A 25,808-nucleotide genomic window follows, 5' to 3' on the forward strand; every position below is an offset into this window, starting at 1 on the left:
ATCCAAGACAAGGAAGGACTCCATTATTTTCCTTTTCTAATGTAAATTTTATTTTAGAGAAAAGGTTCTTAATTTTATCTAGGAAACTGTCTAATTTTCTAATTGTGTATGGCCAAATAGTAAACACATCATCAACATAATGAAACCAAGTAGAGGTGCAAAGGATGATAGCAATGAAGAGATGTTTCTCTGGGTGTTTTCACAAAGTAATTTGTTAGAAGTGGTGAGGGGGGAACCAATGTTCTTCCCCCCCCCAAAAAAAAGTATCTGGACTGTATAGCAGTCAAATTCAATTTATGAATAGCAGCTGGAAAGTCCTTAGAGAAAGCAGTTGAATAGTTACATCTAATGGAACATAGGTAGAGAGGGTAAACCAGGCCAAAGATTGTCATGATATCAGAGCAGCAAAAGGCGGAGGTCTCTCACTTTAGCAATGAAATCTTGGTATTCTTTGTGTAAGAAAGAGATTTTTCCATTCCAAGAGCAAGCTGGATGTAAGACTGCCAATACAATCAACCATTGGATGCAAAGGAGTGCCTGTATTTTAGACAGACCATATAGTTTAGGCATTCTAGCATAAAAGATCTTTAACTTTCTGATGGCGTCATGATTCAATGAATTTGTGATGTCTAGAAGCTGATTAAATTTGTCTACTTGTGTCTTGATGGGATCTGGTGGAAAGGATTACACAATGGATATTCACAACTGTTCTTGATGAAATTAAAACATATACTAAATATTAATTACAATAACTTTAATTAACCTCCAATATTTTGACAAAGTCAAACTGCCATCATCAGGGAACACAAAACAATATATCATGTGCATGCATGCACTAACACCGGGTAAATGAAGATGAAACAACCAACAAAGTTGAACCTAAAATCATAAACAGCACCTCCTAGTGGACTAAAATAGGTGGTCATGGCAGTTGTTGAAGATTTGAGGATGAGTGCTTCCCAAATATGGGACAATTTCACGCACCCAAATTTGTTGAGGTTTGGAAAGTTTCTTAAGGCTGGGGCAAATTCCAGGAAGATTGTCTCATATCTGTCTTTGCTACAGTGGATTAGAGTGGCCTTCTTCCAGCATATCATGTGATGAATGTCCAAACAAAGCATGGTCAGCAAGTTCTGAGTGCTCATAGTGGTGGAACTGGATGTAGTACCCATGTTCAGAAATTCTGATGTTGACTGTGCTGCCTGTCTGGCTGTAGTAGGACAGTTCACAACTACAAGTAACCTAGTAAACACCTGGCAGGGCTAGGAAGTGGGACTAGTCTTGTAGAGCCAATAAGGGATGCCAATTTCTTATATGTCTGTAAGTGGTTGTGAGATTGTATTTCTTTTTATTTTGTTGTGAATTTTTCAGATGTACCCCAGATATAAAGAATGGTGATAGATTTTGTGTACTCTCTATTCTGGGGGGGGGGGGGATGCATGGGGTTTTAATATGATTTGGATTTGGTGAGGACTGTTGCACTGGCTAAGAAAGTGTTGATAATGAGGCCTGATTAATTTTGCCATCATAAAGGGTTTTGTACAAAACCCTTTTTTTTGGGGGGGGGAGGCATTGATGAATGAATCTTTCAGCATATGTGGGTTTTCTGCAAACAGAGAAGGTAACCATCATGCTGGCATGTAATCAGATTATCTAGGAAGGAGAGACTGTTGTTTTCCTTTTTCTAAGGTGAACTGGATCCTAGTATGTTAGGTTGTTTTGATGTGATAAGAAAATGTTAACAGCATCTAGGCTGTGGTCCAATGGGGGGAACACATCATCTATGTAACACAGCCAACAGTGAGTTTATGTGGGGCAGAGTTTAGAGCTTTCTCTTAGAAGGTCTCCATGAAGTAGCTGGTTGGGGGAAAGAGCAAAGAGCCCACGGCTGTCCCCTCTATCTGTTTGTAGAATTTTCCTTGCTAAACGAAATAGCCAGAGTTCATGTTGTGAGCTGAAACAGGGCTGAGATATTGGGAAGAAATACAGTTTGGATAAGGTCTGTGTCTTTAAATGAGACAATAGTAAACAGAGGGGAAGACATCAAAACTGACCATTATCTCAGTGTATTAGAGTGAAAGATTTTCTATACTGGCTTTAAAGTGAGGTGAGATTTTTTATGTGTGAAGAAGTTCTGCCAATATATTGTGAGCTAAATGTTTGGCTGATGTGTATGTGGGATGAATCGATACCATTCCACAATGGGGCATAACGGCACATTTTGTTTGCGGATTATCCATAGTCTAATATATCTTGGGGTGGGGGGGTTACAGGCCAAGTGCTTTTTAAGGAGCCTATGAAGTGTTCTGATCTATGTATTGTAGGATAACAGTCTAAGGAAGATAGGTAGTTCAATCACTAAGCAAAGAAGCAAGTTTACATGTATAATCTTGGTGGTTTAAAACTACAGAGGCATTCTCCTTATTTGCTTTCATAATTACTATTCTACTGTTATTTATTTCCAGTAGTGCTTCATATTCCTTCCTTGTGAAGTTGCATTTCAGTGATTTTGCATACGTAAGTACACTAGCTACATCGAGTCTCGTGTTGTTAGCAAAATGAGCAGGAAGAATGAGAATACTTCTATTTGAATCATAATTTCTTCTGTGGGAATTTTTCTTAAAGCAAGTGCATAGTTGTGGCCATAAGTGAGTGTGCTAATTGCTTCCAGCTTCAGGGTGACAGGTTTACAGCAGTGTTTTCCTGAGGGTGTTGGGACTTAAATGCTGAGTTTTTTAATATGCTGTCAAACTTGTTGATGTGCTAACATTTTATTTTTTTGGAATTCTATGGTTACTAAAGTACTGGAGATGTCTGAAAGGATCATCCAAATAAAAAATTGGCATCCCTTATCTGCTCTACTAAAGCCCAACCACACTCCCTAGACCTGCCAAGTGTTTATCAGGTTCCATGCAGTTGCAAGCTATCCTACTACAGCCAAACAGGCAAGACAGCAAACCATCTAGTTCCATCACTACAGCCACTCTGAACTTGATCATGCTTTGAACCCCCACCACATGATACAATGGAAGAAGACCTCTCTATTCCACCACAACAAATACAAATATGAGAGGCTATTCCTGGAATCTGACTCAGCCTTTAAGAAACTTTCCAAACCTCAACAAATCTGGGTGCATGAAATTGCCCCAAATTTGGGAAGCACTTATCCTCAGATCTTCAGACAACTATGACCACCAATTTTAGTCCACTATGAGACACTATTCAGAACTTTAGGCTCAACTTTGATTGGCTTGCTTCAGCCTCATTTACTAGAGTTAGTGCCTGCATGCACATATCATATTGTTCTGTGTTCCCTGATGATGGCAATTTGACTTTATCAAAATATTGCAAGTATTAATTAAGGTTATTGTAATTAACATGCAGTATACATTGTAATTTCCTCAAAAATTACAGTTTGGTGGAAGCTCTAGTAATAGGTTTTTAAGTAGATTGATCTCTACTTGTTGATACTGATCACATGAATGTTCCATTCCATTTATGCATACAAATAAGGTATGAATAGTGTTTCCCTTAGTACCATACATATGCCTTTTCCAGATCAACAAAGTAAACACAACTTTTTATACCCACAAGATTTCTTGACTATTTCTTGTAAATTAAAAATCTTCCCTAACAACCACTATTAGGCTTACATCCAGCTCATTCTTCGCCAAGTATCTCTTCCAGTTTTTCTTAGCCACTTCTCAAATATGCTTACAGTAATCTTATCTGGAATCCTCAGTAAGAAGATTTCATATTGTTTTATGCCCCCCCCCCTTTATTTCTTTTAAAGATTAGTAATAAGACCCCTACTTTGATCTAGAATGCATAAGCATTTCTTGATGTATCATTTATTCCAGCTGCCTTTCCATATTTCTGGTTTCTGATGGCTTTTCAACCTCATATCAATATGTATTCCTGATTACAATTTTCTTTAATATTTTCTATAGCTGTTCTGTCATGGCTTTTTTTTGTTGTTTTTTTGTTTTTCAATTTTTACTAGAAGTATATAAGAAAATTGCACATAAGATTTTTAAATAACAGCTTCACAAATGTAAGAGAAAAGTAAATATAATTTATTACTCCTATATATTTTGCTCAATATGCCATGAGCTTCATTCAGGGAGAAGGCAGAAGAACTAGTAACAAGATTTAAATTCTAAATACAAGAATGAGTCATACAGCATGCATATATTATCATGTGTCTCAGTCGTGGATGTACAGTAGGAGGAAATACTATTACAGTTCAGCAATGTGAGAATAGATGTATAATTATTTTTTTTTAAAAAAATTATAAAAAATCAATAGTAATCACTTCCCAAAACTCAGAGATAGGCAGCCTGTTCTATTAAGATCAGGATGACAGCTTAGGGCTTCACACAATTCAAAGAATACACAATCAAATTTGAACCTACTGTAGTGTAGCATCTTGGTACAGTTCCAGTGAAACTATAAGTCTAGTGTCGATGGCATAAGAAACAAGTCCTGAACCTTCAGATTCCAAAAAATCTTATATAATCTTGATGTTCTTTGATTCTAATAGGCAGAATGGCCAGTCTGTCCAAAGTAGCAAAGATGACAAGAACAGAATATATGATAAACACCAGGCAAAGATAAAGGTGATAAAGTATCTTTGATGGTAAGAAAGATTATAACTTACTCCAAGGAGTCCTTAGACTCATCGAGGGAGGCCCTAAACATCATGTCCATCACAACTATTTGACATTCACACAGTCTCTATCATACCTTGAACTCATTCACTGTCATAGCACCCACAACAGACTCTGGCAGCTTGTTCCACTCATTCACCACTCTAAAAGTAAAAAACCCAGCTCTAACACCCTTAATAACCACACTCTTGCCCAGTTGGATGCCCCCCCCCAATCCTCCCACCACCTGTCCTCTTCTCAAAAATATCCTCTGAATTAATCCTATAGAAACCCTTCAGCAATTTGAATGTCTCAATCATAGCTCTCCTTTTCCGCCTATCAACCAATTTCTGCAACTGACAAATCTTCAACCTGTTCTCATAAAGTTCATTCCATACACCTGCTATCATCTTGGTCACTCGTCTCTGGATCCTCTCCTCCTCCTCCCCATCAAGAAGAAACCCTGGTGCCCATATCTGGGCAGAGTAGTCTAGATGGGTCTTATCAAGGCTCATTACAGAGGAACAATAACCTGTTTATCTCTGCTTGTTAAAGTATTTTTCAGCAACCAAGTGATTTGATGAGCTGATTTACCCACTTTTGCAATGTGCCCCCTAAACTTCAACTCCCTATCTACCAACACTCCCAAGTCCCTGGCCTCGTCAATCTCCTGGAGTACAGTTCCACCAATGTGATATACTGCTGCTAATCTTTTCACCCCAAAATGCATAACCTTACATTTTGCCACATTATATTGACATCTATTCTCCTTATCCCACACCATCAATCTATCCAAATCATCCTGCAAAATTTTGACATTCTGCATTCACTATTGCCCTACCCAACTTTGCATCATCAGCGAACAAATGAACCATTCCTCTCAGTTCGTTCCCTATATCGTTAATGAACAAATTAAACAGCAGCGGTCCAAGAACAGAACCCTGCAGCACACCACTAGTCACAGGCTGTCTTTTGGACTCTACTCCTGAGTAAACTACTCTCTGGTATCTCTCCATCAACCACCCTCTATTCCATCTCATCAACCCTATATCCATTCCAATATGCTGCAGTTTATGGATGTGGTATCCTGAAGAGCCTGTGTAGCTCAGTGGATGTGGCGTTTGCACACCATGGCGCTTGGCCGCACGAAGGAAGACTTGGTTTCGAATCTAATCAGCGACTAGAGGAAATTTTTCTAAGCCTTTTTTTCAACCGGTTCCCGAGTTAGTCGATCTCTGGCACGGGCAAGCGGGTTTTTCCTCCCGGAAACTTGGGTTTTTCGTGCTGTAAACTCAAGAAAATCGACCGTAGAACCCACATTATTTCAGACATTAAATATATTGTGTTAGGGACCACGAGATGGCGGCACATTTGAGCCGTCTCTCTTCACTGCGCACCGCTTAATTAGTGATAGCCTTGGGCCATCTATCTCTGATTGGGTACCAGTGGAGATTGAACTGCCCACTCAGTCTCCGAAAAAAAAAAAAAAAGTTAGATAGGGCTAAATGGCCTCACCTACTCCCGTATACGGGAATAAAAAGGCATTATCTGATTTTTTTTTTTTTTTTTTTTTTTTTGTGGTATCCTGTCAAAGGCCTTGGCCAGGTCCAGCAGTATCACTGTAAACCCATTACCATTATCCAGTTCAGCCGTCACCTTGTTATAAAACCTGAGCAAGTGACCGAGGCATGATCTACCCTTCACAAAACCATGCTGTCCCCCACACAGTATCTCATTTTCATCAATCCATTCCTGTATTTTTCCCTTGACTACTTTCTCCAAGACATTGAAAACGACTCCTAATATGCTGATCAGTTGACAATTTGCAACAGTAGTCTTGGATCCTCCTTTATGCAGTGGAATTATTTTCCTCTCTTTCCACCCCTTCGGGACTAAAGCAGACCTGAGACTCAGATTAAACAATATTGTCAAGGGCACTGACAATTCTTTAGCCACTTCATGTAGGACCCGTGCTGGTATACCATCCAATCCCACAGATGTATTCACATTAAGGTTCTGTAATAGACTATTCACTTCCACTTCATTCACCACAATTCCCATATAAACTAATGGTGCCTTCATTCCTTCAATGTCACCACCTGGATGATATACTCTTGCAAAGTGCTCACTCAGTAATTCCACTATATCGACTGATTCAATGACTTCCCTACCATCGGCATTCCTTAAAATCATTCTGCCGTGTACAGTTTTTCTTTTACTTGCAGCATATTGAAAGAACTGTTTGGGATTCTCTTTAGCTTTCATGGCTAATTTCCTTTCATAATCCACTTCTGCTTTTCTTACCACACTCGTTACCCTTCTGGCCTGCACTTTATACCATTCATGTGCCTGCAGGTCACCTTACTCCTTAAATTCCTTCCACAGTTGTTTCTTTTTTTGCAACTCAAGTTTAATGGTGTTATTCATCCATTTAACCCCTACTTGATTTACTATTTGGACTCTAGGTATACAGTCAGCCATAACCTTCTGCAAATGCTCCTTGACCACTTCCCATGCCCTATCAACATCCAGCCCTTGCAGTTTTACATGCCATGGCACTGAACCAAGCAATCTATTAAGCTTGTCATACTTGCCAGCATGGTAATTTCACATGTACCCTGTCTTAATTGAAAATTTCACACATTTAGCCACCTCCCAGGTCAAGACCCTATGATCACTCTCTCTCACCAATAGGTGGCAACATGGTCATATTCATTACAGTCAAATTCTCAGATGCTATTACTAGGTTAAGCACTCTCGAACCCCCTAGTATTTTCCATTACATGCTGTCTCAGATAGCTATCCCTTAGTAACTGAATAAAAGCCAGTTCCTTCCTCACGTGTCCTCTCTTCCTTCCAATCAATACCATAGTTGAAATCCCTTATAATAATTACCCTCCTTCCACTCATTTCACTAATTTGTCTATGCATACTATCTCCACCATCTATTCCATCACCTGGTCTATAGCAGCACCCACTGTACATTTTGTTCCGTTAGTCTCAATCTCACACCAAATAGCCTCAAATGAACTCTTTTCACTATCCTGCAATACAACTTCTATTCTCCTTGGCTGCAGTCCATCAGCTGTCATCAATAACACTCCTCCCCCATTTTATTCTCTCTGTCCCTCCTGAACACACTATATCATCTTCTATCAGCCATGTTTCACTAATGCTAATAACCTGTGACCAGGAAGAGCCAACCAAGGCCAAAAATTCTTCCTTCTTGTTCCTAATACTCCTGGCATTAGTATACATGAAATGCAGTGGTCCATTTGTCCCACCCCTACCTTGATGCGTTATACTAACTATCCCATTCTGCTTTCCTGTCCATCGTACTGGCTTGGGGCTCATTATATACATTCTTACACTCAACTGCCTCACTGATATGACTATTAATTTCTTCTCTGAAAAACAATTAACTCTGAGTGTGTACTTATTGTTTAGCATGCACAATCAAATACCATCTGAGTGAAGCATATCATCAATCAGTGTGAGAGATATCTGTATTGTGTATAATAGATATGTCTCATTTATCACTCCTATGCACTTGGCTGATATAATACATGCAATTTATACTACTTCAGGAACATGACTAGCATCTAGAATACAGTACCAACTGAAGCTATGCTCTCCAAGAGAATGAGTCTAGCAAGAAGTAATGTATCTATGTGGTGAAATGATCTGCAAGGATAGAAAAATCAGAACACCATAGTGGACACAGGAAGTTAGAGGCAATTATGGGAAAGAGAGCACATCTAAAGTCACTAGCAAGTAGGTTAGCATGCTCAGAGAGAGAGAGAGAGAGAGAGAGAGAGAGAGAATACAAAGAAAAATGTAAGAAAGCAAAGAAATGTGTAAAACGTAGTATAAAAGAGAGCACATCTAAAGTTCCTAACAAGTAAGGTAGCATGCTAAGAGAGAGTCTCATCATGAGGTCTCATCAGTGAGTAGGTAGACCTGGAAGATATCAAAGCTTTTGAAAAGAACTTACATACCTTCACTATACGAATGCCATAAAGGTGTAATTATATTTTAGTTAAGATAAAAAGCCAAATGGCTAGTTTTCTGGCACCTTAATGAATATAATGAATGAATATAATGAACTCACTGATGAGACCTCAAAAAAAGGTTGAAACCAGTCTGGGTAGTGACCTCTCCTCATAATGTAATGACAGTATTACATCTCCTAGGAGCTGTGCTTTACATTATGAGAAAATATCAAGAATAGTGAGAGAGCTTGCTCCACCTTTACTTCGAATTGCCTTCGCCAATAGTTTTTCGGCATGAAACTTATAGATCGTAGTTATCGATCTTTAGTTTCGCTTACTGGCTATAAAACAACAAAGGATGTTTATCTATATTAAGCTTATTTTCTATATTAAGCTGCCAGAAAACTAGCCAATTGGCTTTCTCTCTTAACTAAGGTACATACAAATTAAATTTTTTTACTAAAATAAACTTGTGTACTGTATTATTATTATTTTTTGTTTGTTTTACATTACAGTACAGTACAGTAGCTTTTTGTTTTCTATCAGTTACTTCATTTATTTACTGAATTAAATTCATGTACCATTAGAATCTGATTATTTTTGTCTTAAACGCTAGTTATTGTTGTCTCCTGGAGGAAAATTCGCTAATCCGAATGTGCACGGTTTTTATTAGTTCAGATTAGCAAGATACCACTGTATAGAACAAATAAAACATTTCAATTATTGAGGCAAAAGTTTTAGTAAAGGTGGCAAATTAAATATGGAAAGAGACAGCCAAGTAAGCAAGACTGGTATTCTAGGAAGCCAAATGAATACAATGATGTGAAATAAGAGAGATATCAGTCAAAATGACAAACTATCTACATCAATCCAATACTGAATTTTGGCAGAATCATATTAAAATGAACATATTAGAAAGAAACTTTTTTTTAATGATGGCACCATATGTGAAAGGTCACAGGACCTGCAACACAAGTGCAAATGTGTAAATAACTGCTTATGAAGAAATAAATAATGCATTGATATGTTTCTTAGAGTTTGAGGTTGTACTCTGTAGGAAAAACAGTATGGGGAGATTGTTCCAAAGAACAGAGGTGGAAGAAATGAAGAAGGATGATGAGAAATTTGTTCAGTATGATTGTATTCAGAAGAGCCATGTCAATTAAAATATCTATAGAAAAGGCATTATGCAGAAACAGAATGCCTGAGGGAAACTGACTGAAGTAAGTAGTAAGACTTATACGTTGGTTAGACATAACTGGTAATTAATTTACGGAATTAACAATGCATATGAAGTATTTAATTAAAGATAACTTTAATGAATCACTTCTATATTTCGGCAATGTCACATTGCCATCTTCAGGAACATAAAGATATGGTATGTGCACTAAGAAACTAACAAAGCAAATGAGGAAGAATGTAAGAAACTAATTTTGTTCCTAAAGTCCTAATGGTGCCCTCTTGCAGGCTAATTTGGTAGTCTTGGCAGTTGGGCTGAAGTTCTCATAATGAAAGTCTCCCAAATTTGGGGCAGTTTCATGCACCCAAATTTGTTGAGGTCAGGAACGTTTTTTAGAGCTGCTGAAGATTCTTTGAATAATCTTTCGTATTTAAACTTGCTGCGATGGATTATTTTTGTTTTCTTCCAACAAATTTTATGGTTGGTATCTAAGGCATGGTCTGCCAACCCAGAGCGGCTGTACTGGTGAAACCAGATGTAGTCTTGGTGTTCTGAAATCCTGATATTTGTTGTTCTGCCTGTTTGGCCAAAGTAGGACAATTTGCAGCTGCAAGGGACCTGGTATACACCAGGTAGGTCTAGGGGAAGTGGTTGGTCTTTGGTAGAGCGGATAAGGGATGCCAACTTTTTATATGGTCTGTAACAGGAAGTAAGGTCATATTTTTTGAGGATATTAGTTATTTTTTCAGAGGTGCCCTGGATGTAGGGGATAGTGATAGACTTGGTGTAGTCTTTATTGTGGATGGGGGGAGGGGGGTTGTGGTTTACAGGTTTTAGTATTTTTTGGATTTTTTTGGGGTTATAGCCATTGGCTAAGAAAGTGTTGAGGATGTGGTTTAGTTCCATAGTCAGGGCCTTGTCATCTGAGCAGATTAATTTTGCCCTGTTATATAGTGTTTTTTATCACCCCATATTGTTGTGGGGGGGAGGGATTGCTGGTGAATGTATCTGCCAGTGTGGGTGGGTTTTCTGTAAACAGAGAAAACCAAAGATCCATCAAGCTGGCGGGTGATCAGGAATTTGATGATGATGCTTTCTCTTCTTGGGCCGTGTCACATCCAGTTTATCCTGACACAAACTTATTATATACATAGCCTCCTCAATATAGAAGTGATTCATTAAAGTTATCTTTAATTAAGTACTTCATATGCGTTGTTAATTCCGTAAATTAATTACCAGTTATGACTGAAGTAAGTCTGTGAAGGAGGGTCACCTATTAAGCAGACTGCCCACTTTGGTATATCATCCAGAATTCTTAGGAAGATCTGGTTACGCCATCCCAAATGTGGGTACAATATTACAAGATTAGTCAGATCTGAGACTTATAAAGTGTTGGGAGTTGAGCAGAAGAAAAGTAATGTTTTGAAAGAAAAAGAACACCAAGCTTTCTGGAGGCTGAGGAGGCTATGTATATAATAAGTTTGTGTCAGGATAAACTGGATGTGACACGGCCCAAGAAGAGAAAGCTGATCATCATCAAATTCCTGATATATACCCTCGGGGGGGGGGGGGGGGGGTACAGGTTATGACAGTACTACATGAAAAATTTACATCATTACTAACTTCTTATCTACAATTTTCCTCCAAATCAGTCTGTTAAATGTCAAGACTCCAATATTACCAGGTCTTATATAACAGGTAATTAACTTAAGGAATTTTCAATGCATAAAAACAGATATTAATTAAAGGAAACTTTAATGAATACCTTCAATATTTCGGCAATGTCACATTGCCTCAGGAACATACAAATATGGTATGTGCAAGCAGGCACTAACAAAAGCAAATGAGGAAGAAGGCAAGAAACTAATCTTGTTCCTAAAGTCCTAATGGTGCCCCCAGGCAGGCTAATTGGGTTGTCTTGACCATTGGGCTGAAGTTCTCATGATGCAGGTCTCCAAACTTTGGGGCAGTCTCATGCACCCAAATTTGTTGAAGTTTGGAACGTTTTTTAGAGCTGCTGATGATTCCATGAATAATCTTTTGTACTTGAACTTGCTGCAGTGTATTATTTTAGTTTTCTTCCAATGAATTCTATGGCGGGTATCTATGGCATAGTCTGCAAGCCCAGAGTGGCTGTACTGGTGAAACCGGATGTAGTCTTTGTGTTCTGAAATCCTGATATTCGCTGTCCTGCCTGTCTGGCCAAAGTAGGACAATTTACAGCTGCAAGGGACCTGGTATACACCAGGTAGGTCTATGGGAAGTGGTTGGTCTTTGATAGAGCAGATAAGGGATGCCAACTTTTTATATGGTCTATAACAAGAAGTTAGGTCATATTTTTTTGAGGATATTGGTTATTTTCTCAGAGGTGCCCCAGATGAAGGGGATGGTGATAGATTTAGTGTAATCTTTATTGTGAAAGGGGGGGGGGGTTGTGGTTTACTGGTTTTTAGTATTTTTGGGGGATTGTAGCCATTGGCTAAGAAAGTGTTAAAGGTGTGGTTTAGTTTAGTGGTTAGGGCATCGTTATCTGAGCAGATTAATTTTGCCCTGTTATACAGTGTTTTAATAACCCCATATTGTTGTGAGGGGAGGGGAGGGGGGATTGCTGGTGAATGTATCTGCCTGTGTGGGTGGGATTTCTATAAACAGAGAAAACCAAAGATTCACCAGGCTGGCGAGTGATTAGAATGTCTAGGAAGGGGAGGGTGTTGTTTTCCTTTTTTTTCCACGGTGAACTGGACCCTGGGGTGTTTGCTGTTTAAGTGTGTTAGGAAGGAGTGGAGTGTATCTGAGCCATGTGGCCAAATAGTAAATACATCATCCACGTAATGAGTTTAAGGCTTTCTCCTTAAAGGTCTCCATAAAGAAGTCGGCAAAGAGTGGAGAAAGTAGTGAACCCATGGATGCTCCCTCTATCTGTTTGTAGAATTTGAAGTGGGCTGAGTTTTTTTGTGTGTGATGGTGTGTTGCCAGTATAGTGTGTGTGAGCACTTTGGCTAAATGTTTGGCTAATTTATATGTGGGAGAATCAATGCCATCCACTATGGGACATAAAGGCACATTTTGTTTATGTATTTTTGGAAGTCCATATAATCGGGGGGGGGGGGGGGGGTTGCTACAAGAATTATCAGGTCTTATATTTCTGCCTTCTAAGGCACTTTTTACTGTATCAATCCACCTATATCTTGGTCTTCCTCTGGGTCTTTTTCCTGCCAACCTGGCAGAGAACACTTGTTTTGATAATCCTTCCACTCCCATTCTGCTAAGTGGCCACCTAAGATTAGCTCTGCTAATGCATTCCTGGACGCTGACAATATCAAGTTCTTTCCTAATATCCTTATTTTTAATATGATATTGCCATTGAAGCCATCTTTTCATGCACCTAATCTTTCTCGGGACTCTTATATCTGCAGTCTCTAGTCTTTGGTCAAGTGTTCTACTTCTAACCTGGCTCTCAGATCCATAAGTTAAAATTGGTTTAAACACTGTTTTGTATATAGCTAATTTAGTGTTTTGGCTAATTTCTCTCTTATTACATATAAATTTATTCAGTTGACTTCCTACCATACCAGTTTGTGGATTCTGTTGTCTATTTCCATATTTAACTTACCATCTTCACTAAAAATCATGCCTAATGTTTTACTTGTTCTAAAAGTTCTCCATTCACAATGCAGTTGTTTTTTTCATTGTATTTGCCTTTTTAATGCAGACCTTTCATACCATATCTATTACAACAGTTCTTGAATTTAGTCAAGGAATCTTGCAGACTTGTAGCAGATCTATTTAGAAGTATAACTACATCTGCATAAAGCAAAGAGCTGAGATTAACACCTCCAATTTTGATATTAGGTTTAATACCACTTTACTTGATAATGTGATCCATATAGATAATGAATAACAGAGGGGATAATGTACATCCTTGTCTCACACCAGATTTAACATTAAACCATCTTCCTGTACTTCCTTCAATTCTAACTGCTGACTTACAACTCAAATAGAGACTAAGTATTGCTTGATGTAATGCCCCATTAACACCATATAACTGTAGCGTTTGAAATAGCTTCTCTCTTGACACCTTGTCATATGCCTTTTCCAGATCTACAAAACTTAAATACAGATCTTTGTTATATTCCCATGAATTCTCAACTATTTGTCGTAAAGTGAAAATCTGATCCTGACCGCCTCTATTTGGCCTGAATCCAGCTTGTTCTTCACCAAGCTTCTCTTCCACAATCCTTCTCAACTGTTTCTCAAGTATACTTGCATATATCTTACCAGGAACACTCAGTAATGAAATGCCTCTGTAATTCTCACATTCAGTTTTATTTCCCTTTTTTATATATGGTACTATGAGAACTCTACTCCAATCATCTGGAATTCACCCCTCTGTCCCGGCCTTCTGAACTATGAAGTGCAGCCAATGCACTACTTTAAAACCTCCATACGTGAGCATTTCTGGTCAAATATCATCTACTCCTCTTGCCTTTCCACATTTCAGGCTTTTGATGGCTTTTTCTACTTCAAGTATGGATATGTATTCCTGACTGCATACCTGATCAGTGTTTTTTACCACTGTGCTGTCATCACTGCTTGTTTCATTTAGCAGTTTTTCAAAGTAATTACTCCATACTTCATGGATATCTTTTTCTCCTATTTTTATGTCACCTTTCATCTCTAATTCCTTTTACAGCACTTTTTCCTCCATTTCTGAGCTTCTTCAACAACCTCCAGAATATCTTGCCACCTTCTTGATATTTATTTTCTATGTACTTGCAAAAGTCCTCTCATGACTTTTGTTTAGCCAGTTTTACATAGTCTTTAGCTTTCTTACATTTGTCTCTGTATTCTCTAAGAGCACAAGCAGACTTATTTGCCAGAAACTTTTGATATGCTTTCTTCTTTTCCTTCACTGCCTCTTTAATTTTCTGTGTCCACCATGGAATTCTGATTTTTGTATCCTTGCACACAACCTCACCACATGTGCTGCAAGAAAAGTCCATAATCGATATTCACCAAACTTTGTGTGAGACTTTAGGGAACTGTGCCCCAGCATATCCAACAGTTGCTATGGGTGGCCAAGTTTAAAACTGGACAACCTGAGACAACAGATGTCCCCAGGTCAGGAAGACCTTCCACAGCGATCACACCTGAAAACATTGATGAGTGCATGCCATGATCCTTGATGATAGGCAAATACCAGCTAAAAACATTGCAAAGACTCTGGGGATATTCAAGGAATGAGTTGGGGTCATTATCTACCAATATCTGGACATGAAGAAGCTCTCAATGAGGTCCCAAATGTTTGAATGCCAACCAAAAGAGAGAATGTGTGTGCTGTCATCTCAAGGGATTTGGGATCACTTTGAGAAATTAGGTGCAAATTTTGTGGCTCGTATCATGACTGTTGATGAAACATGGCTTCATCACTATGATCCAGAGACCAAATAACAGTCAATGGAGTGGAGACACAAAGGTTCTCCATAGCCAAAGAAGTTCCAAACCCAAAAGTCAGCAGGGAAGGTTCTTGCTATTGTCTTTTGGGATATGGATGGTGTAATCCTTACCAAGTACCTCAAAAAAACGTGAAAGTGTTACAGAAGCAGTTTATTCAACAGCTCTGAAGAGGGTACTGAAGTAAAAATGCTATGGGAAACTGAGCAGAGGCATGTTGCTTTTGTAGGACAACACACCAGACTCACACTGCTTATGAAACCCAACAGACAATACACAACTTGGGCTTTCATTGTCTGCCTCACCAACTCTATTTGCCAGAACTGGCCTCATCTGACTACTTTTTATTCCCAAATTTAAAGAAACATTTGAAAGGAACAAACTTTATCAGAGATGATGAAATCATATCTGCAGCTGAGGATTGGTTTGCAACAATGCAACAAGGGAAAGATTTTTATTTTCTCAGAGGATTGCAAATGATGCAGCAGCATTGTAACAAGAGTATAACACTTCGAGGAGAATATGTAAAATAATAAGTTTTAAAAGTGGTATACCGTGAGTAGACATATCGATACAAAATTAATAATGGAAAAAACTCACGTACAAAGATTATTTAATAGTATAATTTTCACCTGTGTGTCACAGGCATCTTCAGTACATTAAGCTCAAATTAAACAATAACTGACAATTCCAAAAAGCGCCACCTAAGTAGCTGTTGTAAGATAACAAAAAGGTCAATAACTTTCCTAAAAAAATAAAAAATAAAAAAATAATAAAAAATTTAAAAAAATAAAAAATCAATAAAAAAATCAATACAATAAAAAGTTAGGAAAGATTAGCTGATTTGTAAAGTACTATCTCCCATAAAGGGGATAGCGTAAGCCGTCGGATCTGTTTAAGTTAGGAAAATGAAGTAGAGTTTCACATGTTTCTTTATAAAGGCATTCCATGAGAAACTGACTTTTGTGAAGAACTCTTGTCTTTCTCCAATGAACTCTGTGTCTAGTGAAGATGGCATGTTCTGCAAGTCCAGACTTTTCAGGTTTAAAGTATTCAATATATGATTGAATATCTAGCCGAATAGAGGCAGATCTTCCCGTTTGTCCGAAATAAGATAATCCACAAGAGCACGGAATCTGGTAGACACCTGGATGATTACGATGTGGAAGCTTGTCCTTAGGAGAAGTGAGAAAGGTGGAGATTTTTCTAAACGGTCGAAAGGCAACAAAAATATTCAGTGGTTTTAAAACTTTTGCTATACGTTCACTGATGCCTTGTACATAAGGGATAGTAATGCACGTTATTTCTTCTCTGTTTGAAGAGGAAGCCATATTAAAACTACTCAAAGTTCTTTTAATGAAGCATTTCTTATAACCATTAGATAGAAAGGAAGAAGTTATATATTGTAGTTCTTTCCGTAAAAGATCGTCTGAAGAACAAAAGGAGTGGGCCCGATGAACTAGTGTTTTAATAGTTCCTGCCTTTTGACTGGGATGGTGATGAGATTCCGAATGGAGATATAACGGCCTGTACGAGTTTTCTTTCTATAAACTGAGAAATGTAGATTATCATCTGGTTGGCGAAGAATTAGAAGATCTAAAAAGGCTAACTGCTTATTTGATTCTACTTCTAGGGTAAACTTGATCCTAGGATGAAATGTGTTTAACTTAGTGAGAAATTGTTGAAGTTTATCCGAAGAGTCATTCCATACAGCAAAAATGTCATCGACATATCTGAACCAATGAGTAGGTCTGGGAGAAATGTTGTCAAAGATACGTTGTTCAAAATGTTCTATAAAGAAATTGGAGATAGCAGGAGAAAGAGGATTACCCATTGCTGTTCCTTCAATTTGTTAATACAACTTATTTTTAAAGGAAAAATAACCAGAATTTATTACAAAATCAAATATATTTACAATGTCTGAAGGAAATTCCTGTTGTAGTAATTCAATGCTTTCCGAAAGAGGCACACTTGTAAATAAAGAAACAACATCTAAACTGATCATGATATCAAAAACGTCCAAATGAAGATCTGAAATTTTATTTTTGAAATCCAAAGTATTTTTTATATAAGTATCAGTTCTTCTAGTTGAAGAGGAGAGTAAATTTGACCTTTTTAGTTATCTTACAACAGCTACTTAGGTGGCACTTTTTGGAATTGTCAGTTATTGTTTAATTTGAGCTTAATGTACTGAAGATGCCTGTGACACACAGGCGAAAATTATACTATTAAATAATCTTTGTACGTGAGTTTTTTCCGTTATTAATTTTGTATGTAAAATAATGTGTAACTTGCATGGTTTTATCTCAATTCCTTCATGGTGATTATCAAAATTTTTAGGATATTCTTGTACTTTATATGGAAAATAAGAAAAAACTACAGAAGTAAGAGCAAGGGAAAACATATGATATAAAATTTATTACGGAATGGATTTGTAAGTATGATATAAAGTTTATTAGGGAAATCTGGATTAGTAGATATGTCCTAAAAGTAAACAAAGAATAGACTATCCATAAAAAACAAAATTTTGGATAGAAATAAGATTTAAGAATCTACTATTCAATCATTAAAAGTTTAAAAAGAATGACTGGACCACTCATGATTAGGGATATGTAACATATAGCTCTCCTAGCAAATACAAATGCCCACCCCTTCCTCATAGAGCTTAATTTGTGGAAACAGTCTGCAGTAACAACCACAATGAATATGGCCATCCAAAAGGCATATCTTTCATAGTTGGTAGATAACTTTCATCATTAGGTAAAACACCTCCACTCCCTTTCTTATTGGAGGCCTGAACTAGTTAATGCTATGGTTGGTCCTTTCACTTCACCAACATCTATGTTCTTAATATAAACAATATGCACCTACCCCTTACAAGAATCTACATCTGACCAGCTATTGTAACAGAACCTCAAATAGTACTTCCATCAACTTGCTCCACCCCAAATATCTAACCAGCACCTGAATGAATGTTAGATTATTAAACCTAAAATCTCTTTTTTGATCTGCAGCGGATAAAATTTCCTTGTGCCACACTTTTGCTGCATTCATTTACTGTCTTTATTGATTTCCTAATTCTAACCACCACTCTTAACTCATAATTATCTATCGATCAATTGTAAGCTGTAGATTTTCTGTGCTGTAGATATCAAAATGAGAGTATGAATGCCACTTCTAGAGTCACTTATTCAGTTTCACTGATTGAAGTGGCCATGATGCTGAGATATTTGCTGTCAATAGGGATACTGAGTTTTGGCTATTATTCTGTTCCTGGGACACGAGACCAAGTCCTGGGAATTCTCAGGACTATACAACTTCATTCATAAAAATCAGCTAACGCCTTTTATTCCCATACAGGAAGTAAGTGAGGCTATTTTAGCCCTATCAAACTTTTGGAGACTGAGTGGGCAGTTCAATCTCCACTAGTAGCCAATCAGAGATAGCTTGCCAAGACTAACACTAATTAAGTGGCATGTAGTGAAGAGACATGCTCAACAAGTGCCACCATCTCATGGTTCCTAACACAATAATGTCTGAAATAGTGTGGGTTCTACGGTCGATTTTCTTGAATTTATGGGACGAAAAACCTGAGTTTCCGGAAGGAAAAAACCCTCTTCCCCGTGCTAGAGATTAACTAACTTGGAAACCAGTCGAAAAAAAGTCTCAGAACAATTTCTTCTAGTTGCTGACTAGATTTGAAACCAAGTCTTCCTTCATGCAGCCAAGCACCGTGGGTGTGCAAATGCCACATCCACCGAGCTATACAAAGAATGCAAAAGTAAATAATTTTTATTATTCCAATAATTTTTTCAATAATTAATTTAAATGCATTAGAATAATCATTTTTTTATTCCAATACGTTTAAATAGGGGTGCTTAAGGGTCAAAGCTGTATAACTGAGAGGAGACCTCCACTAAAGTAATGCGGAGAGCCGATCAGGGCTTCTGACCTAATGTCCAATCCTCACCTTCTCGTGGTGCACCCTATTAGGTATCTACCTGGCTCTGAACAAATGAGGCAATTTGGGATTTAGCTGACCAAATTGTATTCTTACTGGCTTAAACCAAAATAAAAAATGAAGCTACAATGTGACAGAATTTCATGCTGATTGGGTCGTCGTCTGGTGTATTGAGTCAAGCATTTTGAGGGAGCTTTTAGGAGCCCGACTCCAAATGTGAGAACAGTATTCGATAGCTGGGCGGATTTGTGATTTGTATAAGGTTAACAGCTGTTTTGAAGTATAACGTCTTGAGCGAAAGAGAAAGCCTAGTTTTTTGGAAGCTGAGGATGCAATGGTTGTGATGTGTTTATGCCAGGAGAGGCCTGATGTCATGGTAATTCTGAGAAGAGAAATTTCATCTTGTCTGGGGAATTGAGTGTTATCAAAATTAATACTGGGGAAAAATGATTCTTTTTTGTGGGAAATAAGACAGAACTGGGTTTTACTAGCGTTGCAGTTGACGAGGTTATCTGACCCCATCGGAGGATGTTTTGGAGGTCTGTGTTAAGGGAAGTTGTGGTTGATGTTCTGTGGGTTGTAGAGTAAGGTTTTTCAAATGAAAGAGAGGAGTGCAATGTGCTATCATCTGCAAAACTGTGTATTGGGTTTGAAGTCAACTGAAGTAGGTCATTGATGTACAGAAGGAAGAGGGTCAGTGAGAGATCTGCACCTTGTGGGACCCCAGCATTAGTTGGATAGTGGGAGCCATCTACTATTACACATAGTGTGTGTTTTAGTAGCTTTTTCTGTGGGTGATGTTGCAATTGAGCCATCTGGGTATGATTGATAGGGGGGGGGGGTAGTGTAGGGCAAAAGTTGCAACCAATTTTAGACCAAAAGGCATGGCTGCTGCTAGGAGAGGCTGCAAGTTTCCTGCTTTTTGCCCGTTCAAATTCTGTTTTGGACTCATTGATGATTTTTTTGCATCTGTTTTGGGCTTCAGTATAGGCACTGAAGGAGGATGGAGTTCTTAATTTGAGCCAGTTGTGGTGTGCCTGGTTTTTCATTAGTACAGCCTTGGTACATCTTTTGGAGAAACAGGGTTTGGATGGGGGACGGCAGTTCAGAGTGGTGTGGGGGAATGTATGTTATCATGCCAGTGAGGATTACTTTGGTGATGTGTTTGGTGCATATGTTTGGATTGGAAGACTGCAAACAATAGTCCAACCATGGGAATGAAGCATAGTGGTCTTGGAGGCTGTCGCATTTGGCACTGTTATAGTGCCAGACTACTCTTGTGCAGGTGTGACTGTGTAAGCACTGTTGCATGGGGCAGGAGATGAGCACTAGATTGTGGTCAGAATTACCCAGGGGGGTTCACTACATTCACTGTATATTGGGAAGGGTCATTGGTAAGGAAGAGATCTAGGGTATTTGGGAAGTGATTTAGAGTATCTGGTCGGCTTGTGAACTCTTTGTAAGGTTGTTGGTGATGGCAAATATTTCAGCATCTCTGCCTGCAGGATCTGTACAACTGGAAGAGGAAAGCCAGTTAGTTATGGACATTAAAATCACCTAGGAGGATGATTTCACTATTAGGATAGTGGGACTGGAGGAAACCAACTTTTGAGGAGAGGAAATTAAAGAGCTCGGAGCGGTTGGTGGTATTGGGAGAGCGATAGAGACAGCAGATGAATTTTACTGAGTGGGGGGGGGGGATATTTTTAGCTAAAGAGGGTCAAAGTTGGACGATTCTAGGTTAGGTGCTTTCTGGCAGGGTATGTCAGAGCAGATATATGTGCACTGGATCACATATATGCAGCTGGATCAGAAGCAAAACACTTGACGAAAGACTAGAGACCACAGATATGAGAGAGTCCTGAGAAAGATTAGGGGCATGAGCAGTTGGCATCAGTGGCAATACCATATTAAAAACGAGGATATTAGGAAAGAACTTGACATTGTCAGCATCCAGGAATGTGTTAGCAGAGCTAATCTCAGGTGGTATGGTCACTTAAACAGAATGGGAGAGGAAAGATTATCAAAACAAGTGTTCTTTGCCAGGCTGGCAGGAAAAAGACCTAGAGGAAGACCAAGGATATACGTGGATTGATACAGTAAAAAAGTGCCTTAGAAGATAGAAATATAAGATCTGATAATGTTGGAGTAACAGACTGATTTGGAGGAAAATTGTAGATAGGAAGTTAGTAATGATGCAATTTTTCTTCTAGTACTATCATATCATATTGGCACATCTTTTGGAGAAACAGGGTTTGGATAGGGGACGGCAGTTCAGAGTGGTGTGGGGGAATGTATGTTATCATGCCAGTGAGGATTACTTTGGTGATGTGTTTGGTGCATATATGTTTGGATTGGAAGAATACAAACAATAGTCCAACCATGGGAATGAAGCATAGTAGTCTTGGAAGGTGAAGATTGACTGTCCCTCAGTCTTCAAAAGTTAGATAAGACTAAAATGGCTTTGCTTAATTTCTATGGGGAATAAAAGGCATTAGCAGATTTTTATTATTATTATATATGGACTCTTCCATTAATTCTGCAGGTTCATCACGGGAGGTCCACTTCAATCAACACTAACTACCAATATCTGCAATCACAACCAGACTAAGACTAATTGACACCTTGGTGAATTCTGTCCTTTTGTATGGTTGTGAGGCCTGGACTTTATTGAAAGAAGATGAAAGGAGACTCCTGTCTTTCGAAATGAAAACTTACAGAAGACTTTTGAGAATTCCCTATACCGTTCACGAAACCAATGAAAATGTCCAAAAGCTGAGTGACTCAATAGATGGGAGAAAAAGGGAAAATATTCTGACAGTCATCAGAAGAAGACAGATGAAATGGTTCGGACATGTGGAGTGGGCTAATGGCATTCCAAAGCAAACCCAAGAAGGAATCGTTCCGGGATCAAGGGTTAGGGGCCGACCTCGATTAAAATGGACTGATAACATCAAAAAATGGACAAATTCCTCCCTTTCTCAACTGACATCAAGAACAAGAGACTGAGACGACTGGAGGAGGCTAGCAAAGTGTATTGCCTATCAGCCATGAATGACCCAACGGTTCATTTAGGACTATGGGAGAAGAAGAAGAAGACTATCATATCCTGTACACTCCTTGAGGATATATATCAGGAATTTGATGATTGATGATTGATACATTTAAATTTTTAAGGAAATTTTTATATAGCTAGTGTGTGGAAAAGTAGGAATCAAATTAACAGATTAGCAAGGGCATGAGGATCAGAGTTTTTGTTAGGAGAGTTGTGAATGAGTGGAATGGATTGCCAAAGTGAGTTATAAGTGTATGATGTTGAATGAGTTCAAAACAAAATATGACAGGTATTATGCAGATATTGGTAGTTAGTGTTGATTGAAGTGGACTTCCCGTGATGAGCCTGCAGAATTAATGGAAGAGTCCATATATAATAATAATAAAAATCTGCTAATGCCTTTTATTCCCCATAGAAATTAAGCAAAGCCATTTTAGTCCTATCTAACTTGGAGACTGAGGGACAGTCAATCTTCACCATTAGTCAATCAGATATAGCTAGCCCAAGGCTATCACTAATTTTAATAGCATCCAGTGATGAGGGCCATGAGATGGCACACAAGTGCTGCAATCTCAGGTCAGTAACTTTAATGCAATATATTACTGTCTGAAATAGTGCAGATTCTATGGTTCATTTTGTTAGTGAAGTGTAATTAGGCAAAATTAACACAAATAATTACAATGCATCTTACACATCAATAGGAATACATTCCTCCCCAGTTGATTAAAAAATGTCATATATATTACAGTATGGAAATTTCTTTCTTACTCTTTCTGGCCTTTAATAATGAAATATCTAATATGTCTAACAAAAATTAGAGCTGTCCTATATACAATATATAAGGCACTACATGTTTCTTACCATCAGTAACAATGGCTCTGAAAATAAAGATCAAGGATTATCACATCTCAGCAACAGTGTTAAAATAACATGAAAAAGAACAACCCATCAATTACCTATGTTCTTTCAACTACTGTACACTTCAAATTCAAGTTTCAGTTAGCAGATAAATTCAGTAGAAGGGTTAAATCTTCTGAATAGTCTAATAAAAGTGTACCTAGGCATTCCTAACTATTAAATGATAGTTGAAGGTGATGATTCTTTGATGCGAGAGTTAGGAATGCTTAGGTACACTTTTATTAGACTATTCAGAAGATTATATTGTATTCAGAAGGTTATGAAATAATGAAAGTTACATTTTCTGTGTCCTTGAATTTAAATACAAGGACACAAATAACATTATATTAAATATATAACATTATAATAATATTAAATACAAAACGTAACTTTCATTACTGCACAAAAATGTTTTCCATGTAGTGTAACTAGATACTACGTAGTTAATGTTTAACAACTGGCTGATATGATAAAGGACATGTTCTTATCAGTATTTCTGGAAATGATTTGAAAATATTCATTCGTTCATTTCAATTATGTAATAAATATCAAAATAAAGAAATTAAATACCTTAGCAATGTATTATTTAATACATTGGAAGATTAAGATAGGATATTAGAAGAAAAACTGCAAAAGCAACATCACTCCAAAAACTAAAACCACTATGGACAGTTAATGAATTAAACTAGTGTGTCTGTAACTCATACACAAAAGTGAAACTTGAACCCTCTTAAAAGAAGATGAAAAGAGGTTGTTGGCATCTGTGATGAGCTGCTATAGATGGTTCTTAAAGATACCATACAGTGATCATATCACAAATTTTAAAGTATGACAAAGAATCGGTTCTTTCACTACTCCAAAAGTTAACCATCATAACAAAGATTTGAAGGAAGCAACTCGTCTGGCTTAGTCATATCAGTATATATGATGGTCTCCCAATGCAAGTTCTTGAAGGACTTATTCCAGAAACTTAAAAAAGAAGCAGACCTATAATAAACTGGATAGATAATATAAAAACTTAAATACAGGCATTTCACTTACAGAGCTGAAAGCTAAGTGTCAATCAAGGACCGATTGGAAGATTTCTGTGAGAAATATTTTCTGATATCAGCTCAGCTCAGCATTACTATTAGAGACTATGGAAAGAAGAATTATCAGGTGGTGAGTAACAACACTAAATAATTGAAATAAACAACTATGATAAACAACTAATGCTTTTTATAAAGAGTTCCATATAATACCTGAGTTATAAGATGAAGATAACGATCTTCAAACCTTGATGTTTTATCAAGTTCCAAACGAATCTCTTTTAAGCGAGTCTGTACCTGTAAAATATTCTGCTGTAATTCTCTTCTTTTCTCTTGAGTCTCCAAAAATTTACTTTCTGCCTATAAAAGACAACAGAATCCATAAATAGAATTAACATTAAAAATATGAAAAAAGTAAGATGCTACAAGCTACTTAGGTAATGAGATTTACAAAGATTTACAGTCCTGCCTGATGCTAAAAATGGATAAGCTGAGGATGTATCCATGATCCCAAAATCTACTTAACTCCATGGCTGTTTTAAGTAAACTACACATTACTTGTTGCATAATTAAAAACCTAAATGTTGGAAACATTATCACCAAATATTATACAGTGTCATGTGACTATGTAAGGACTTCAATATCTTATTCATGTGGTAATTTACAATCATAAATCACAAACACAGAGTTGTTTCTCAACAGCTGCAAAGGTATGGATAATTAAAGCATAGCTACACCTGACCTGAAACAAACTGGATAGACGATATAAAAACCTGGACAGGTACTTCACTGACAGAGCTGAAAGCTGTGTCAATTAAGGACTGACCGAAAGATTTCTGTGAGAAAATTTTCCTGATATCTGTTAAACAGTCCATAAGAGGACTGTTTAAAAAGGGACATAACAGTCCTTTTATGGACTGCATGACACTTATTACAAAAGAAATTATATTTTATATTCCAGTTCATGTTAATAAAATGTTAAAAATGACTGCCATCTGCTCAAGGAAGCTCTCATTCACATTTTTACCCCTTTTAATACCAATATGCTAACAAACTTGATGAGAGTATGTGCCAAAATTGCTGATGGTTTATGAAAAACATTTGTTCCATGTCCATGAAAATTCAGACTCTTATTATTAACTAATGAAGACTAATGCTATTATTTTAAGTAGCAATGTCCAATTACAAGTTATATATACATACAAAATTATAAGGAAAAGAGAATAAATATTTGAAGGTTCCACTTTATATCTTTATGTTTTGGATTCTAATAAAAAATTATAATAGCAAATGAAATAAAATGCAAAGTTTTTTTGTTTTTTTTAAAGCCTATTCAAATAGCAACATACCAATCATGATTTAAATAGGCCTGCATAGTTCTGTGGTAATAGCATTTGCATCCATAGCACTACACCGCCCCAAAGTTTTAGTTGCCGACTGCAGGAACTTCTCTTAAGCCTTTCTTCAACCGCTTCCTGCCATAATTCATCTCTGGCACAGGCAGATGGGTTTTTCATCCTGTAAAATCAAGAAAACTTAACTCATAATACATTTAGACAACATATGGGAGGGATTGGAAAAATATGGCTCAC

At 37.5% G+C, this 25,808-nt stretch overlaps 1 protein-coding gene across 2 annotated transcripts in view; it reads right to left on the reverse strand.

The window, feature by feature from the left end:
• The window catches only part of LOC150109237 (mitochondrial potassium channel-like), a 58,740-nt gene that overhangs the window by 22,728 nt on the left and 10,204 nt on the right, over positions 1-25,808 (reverse strand). For both annotated transcript variants that reach the window (XM_090412328.1, XM_090412320.1), the window contains exon 2: positions 24,430-24,576. In XM_090412328.1, coding sequence (XP_090268454.1) covers positions 24,430-24,576 — 147 coding nt within the window. The remainder of the gene's footprint in view (positions 1-24,429; positions 24,577-25,808) is intronic.

The sequence above is a fragment of the Typopeltis vanoorti genome, chromosome 2 (genome assembly GCF_054136105.1).
Source record: "Typopeltis vanoorti isolate ZY-2024b chromosome 2, IOZ_Tvanoo_1.0, whole genome shotgun sequence".
In the NCBI taxonomy this organism is placed as follows: domain Eukaryota; kingdom Metazoa; phylum Arthropoda; class Arachnida; order Uropygi; family Thelyphonidae; genus Typopeltis; species Typopeltis vanoorti.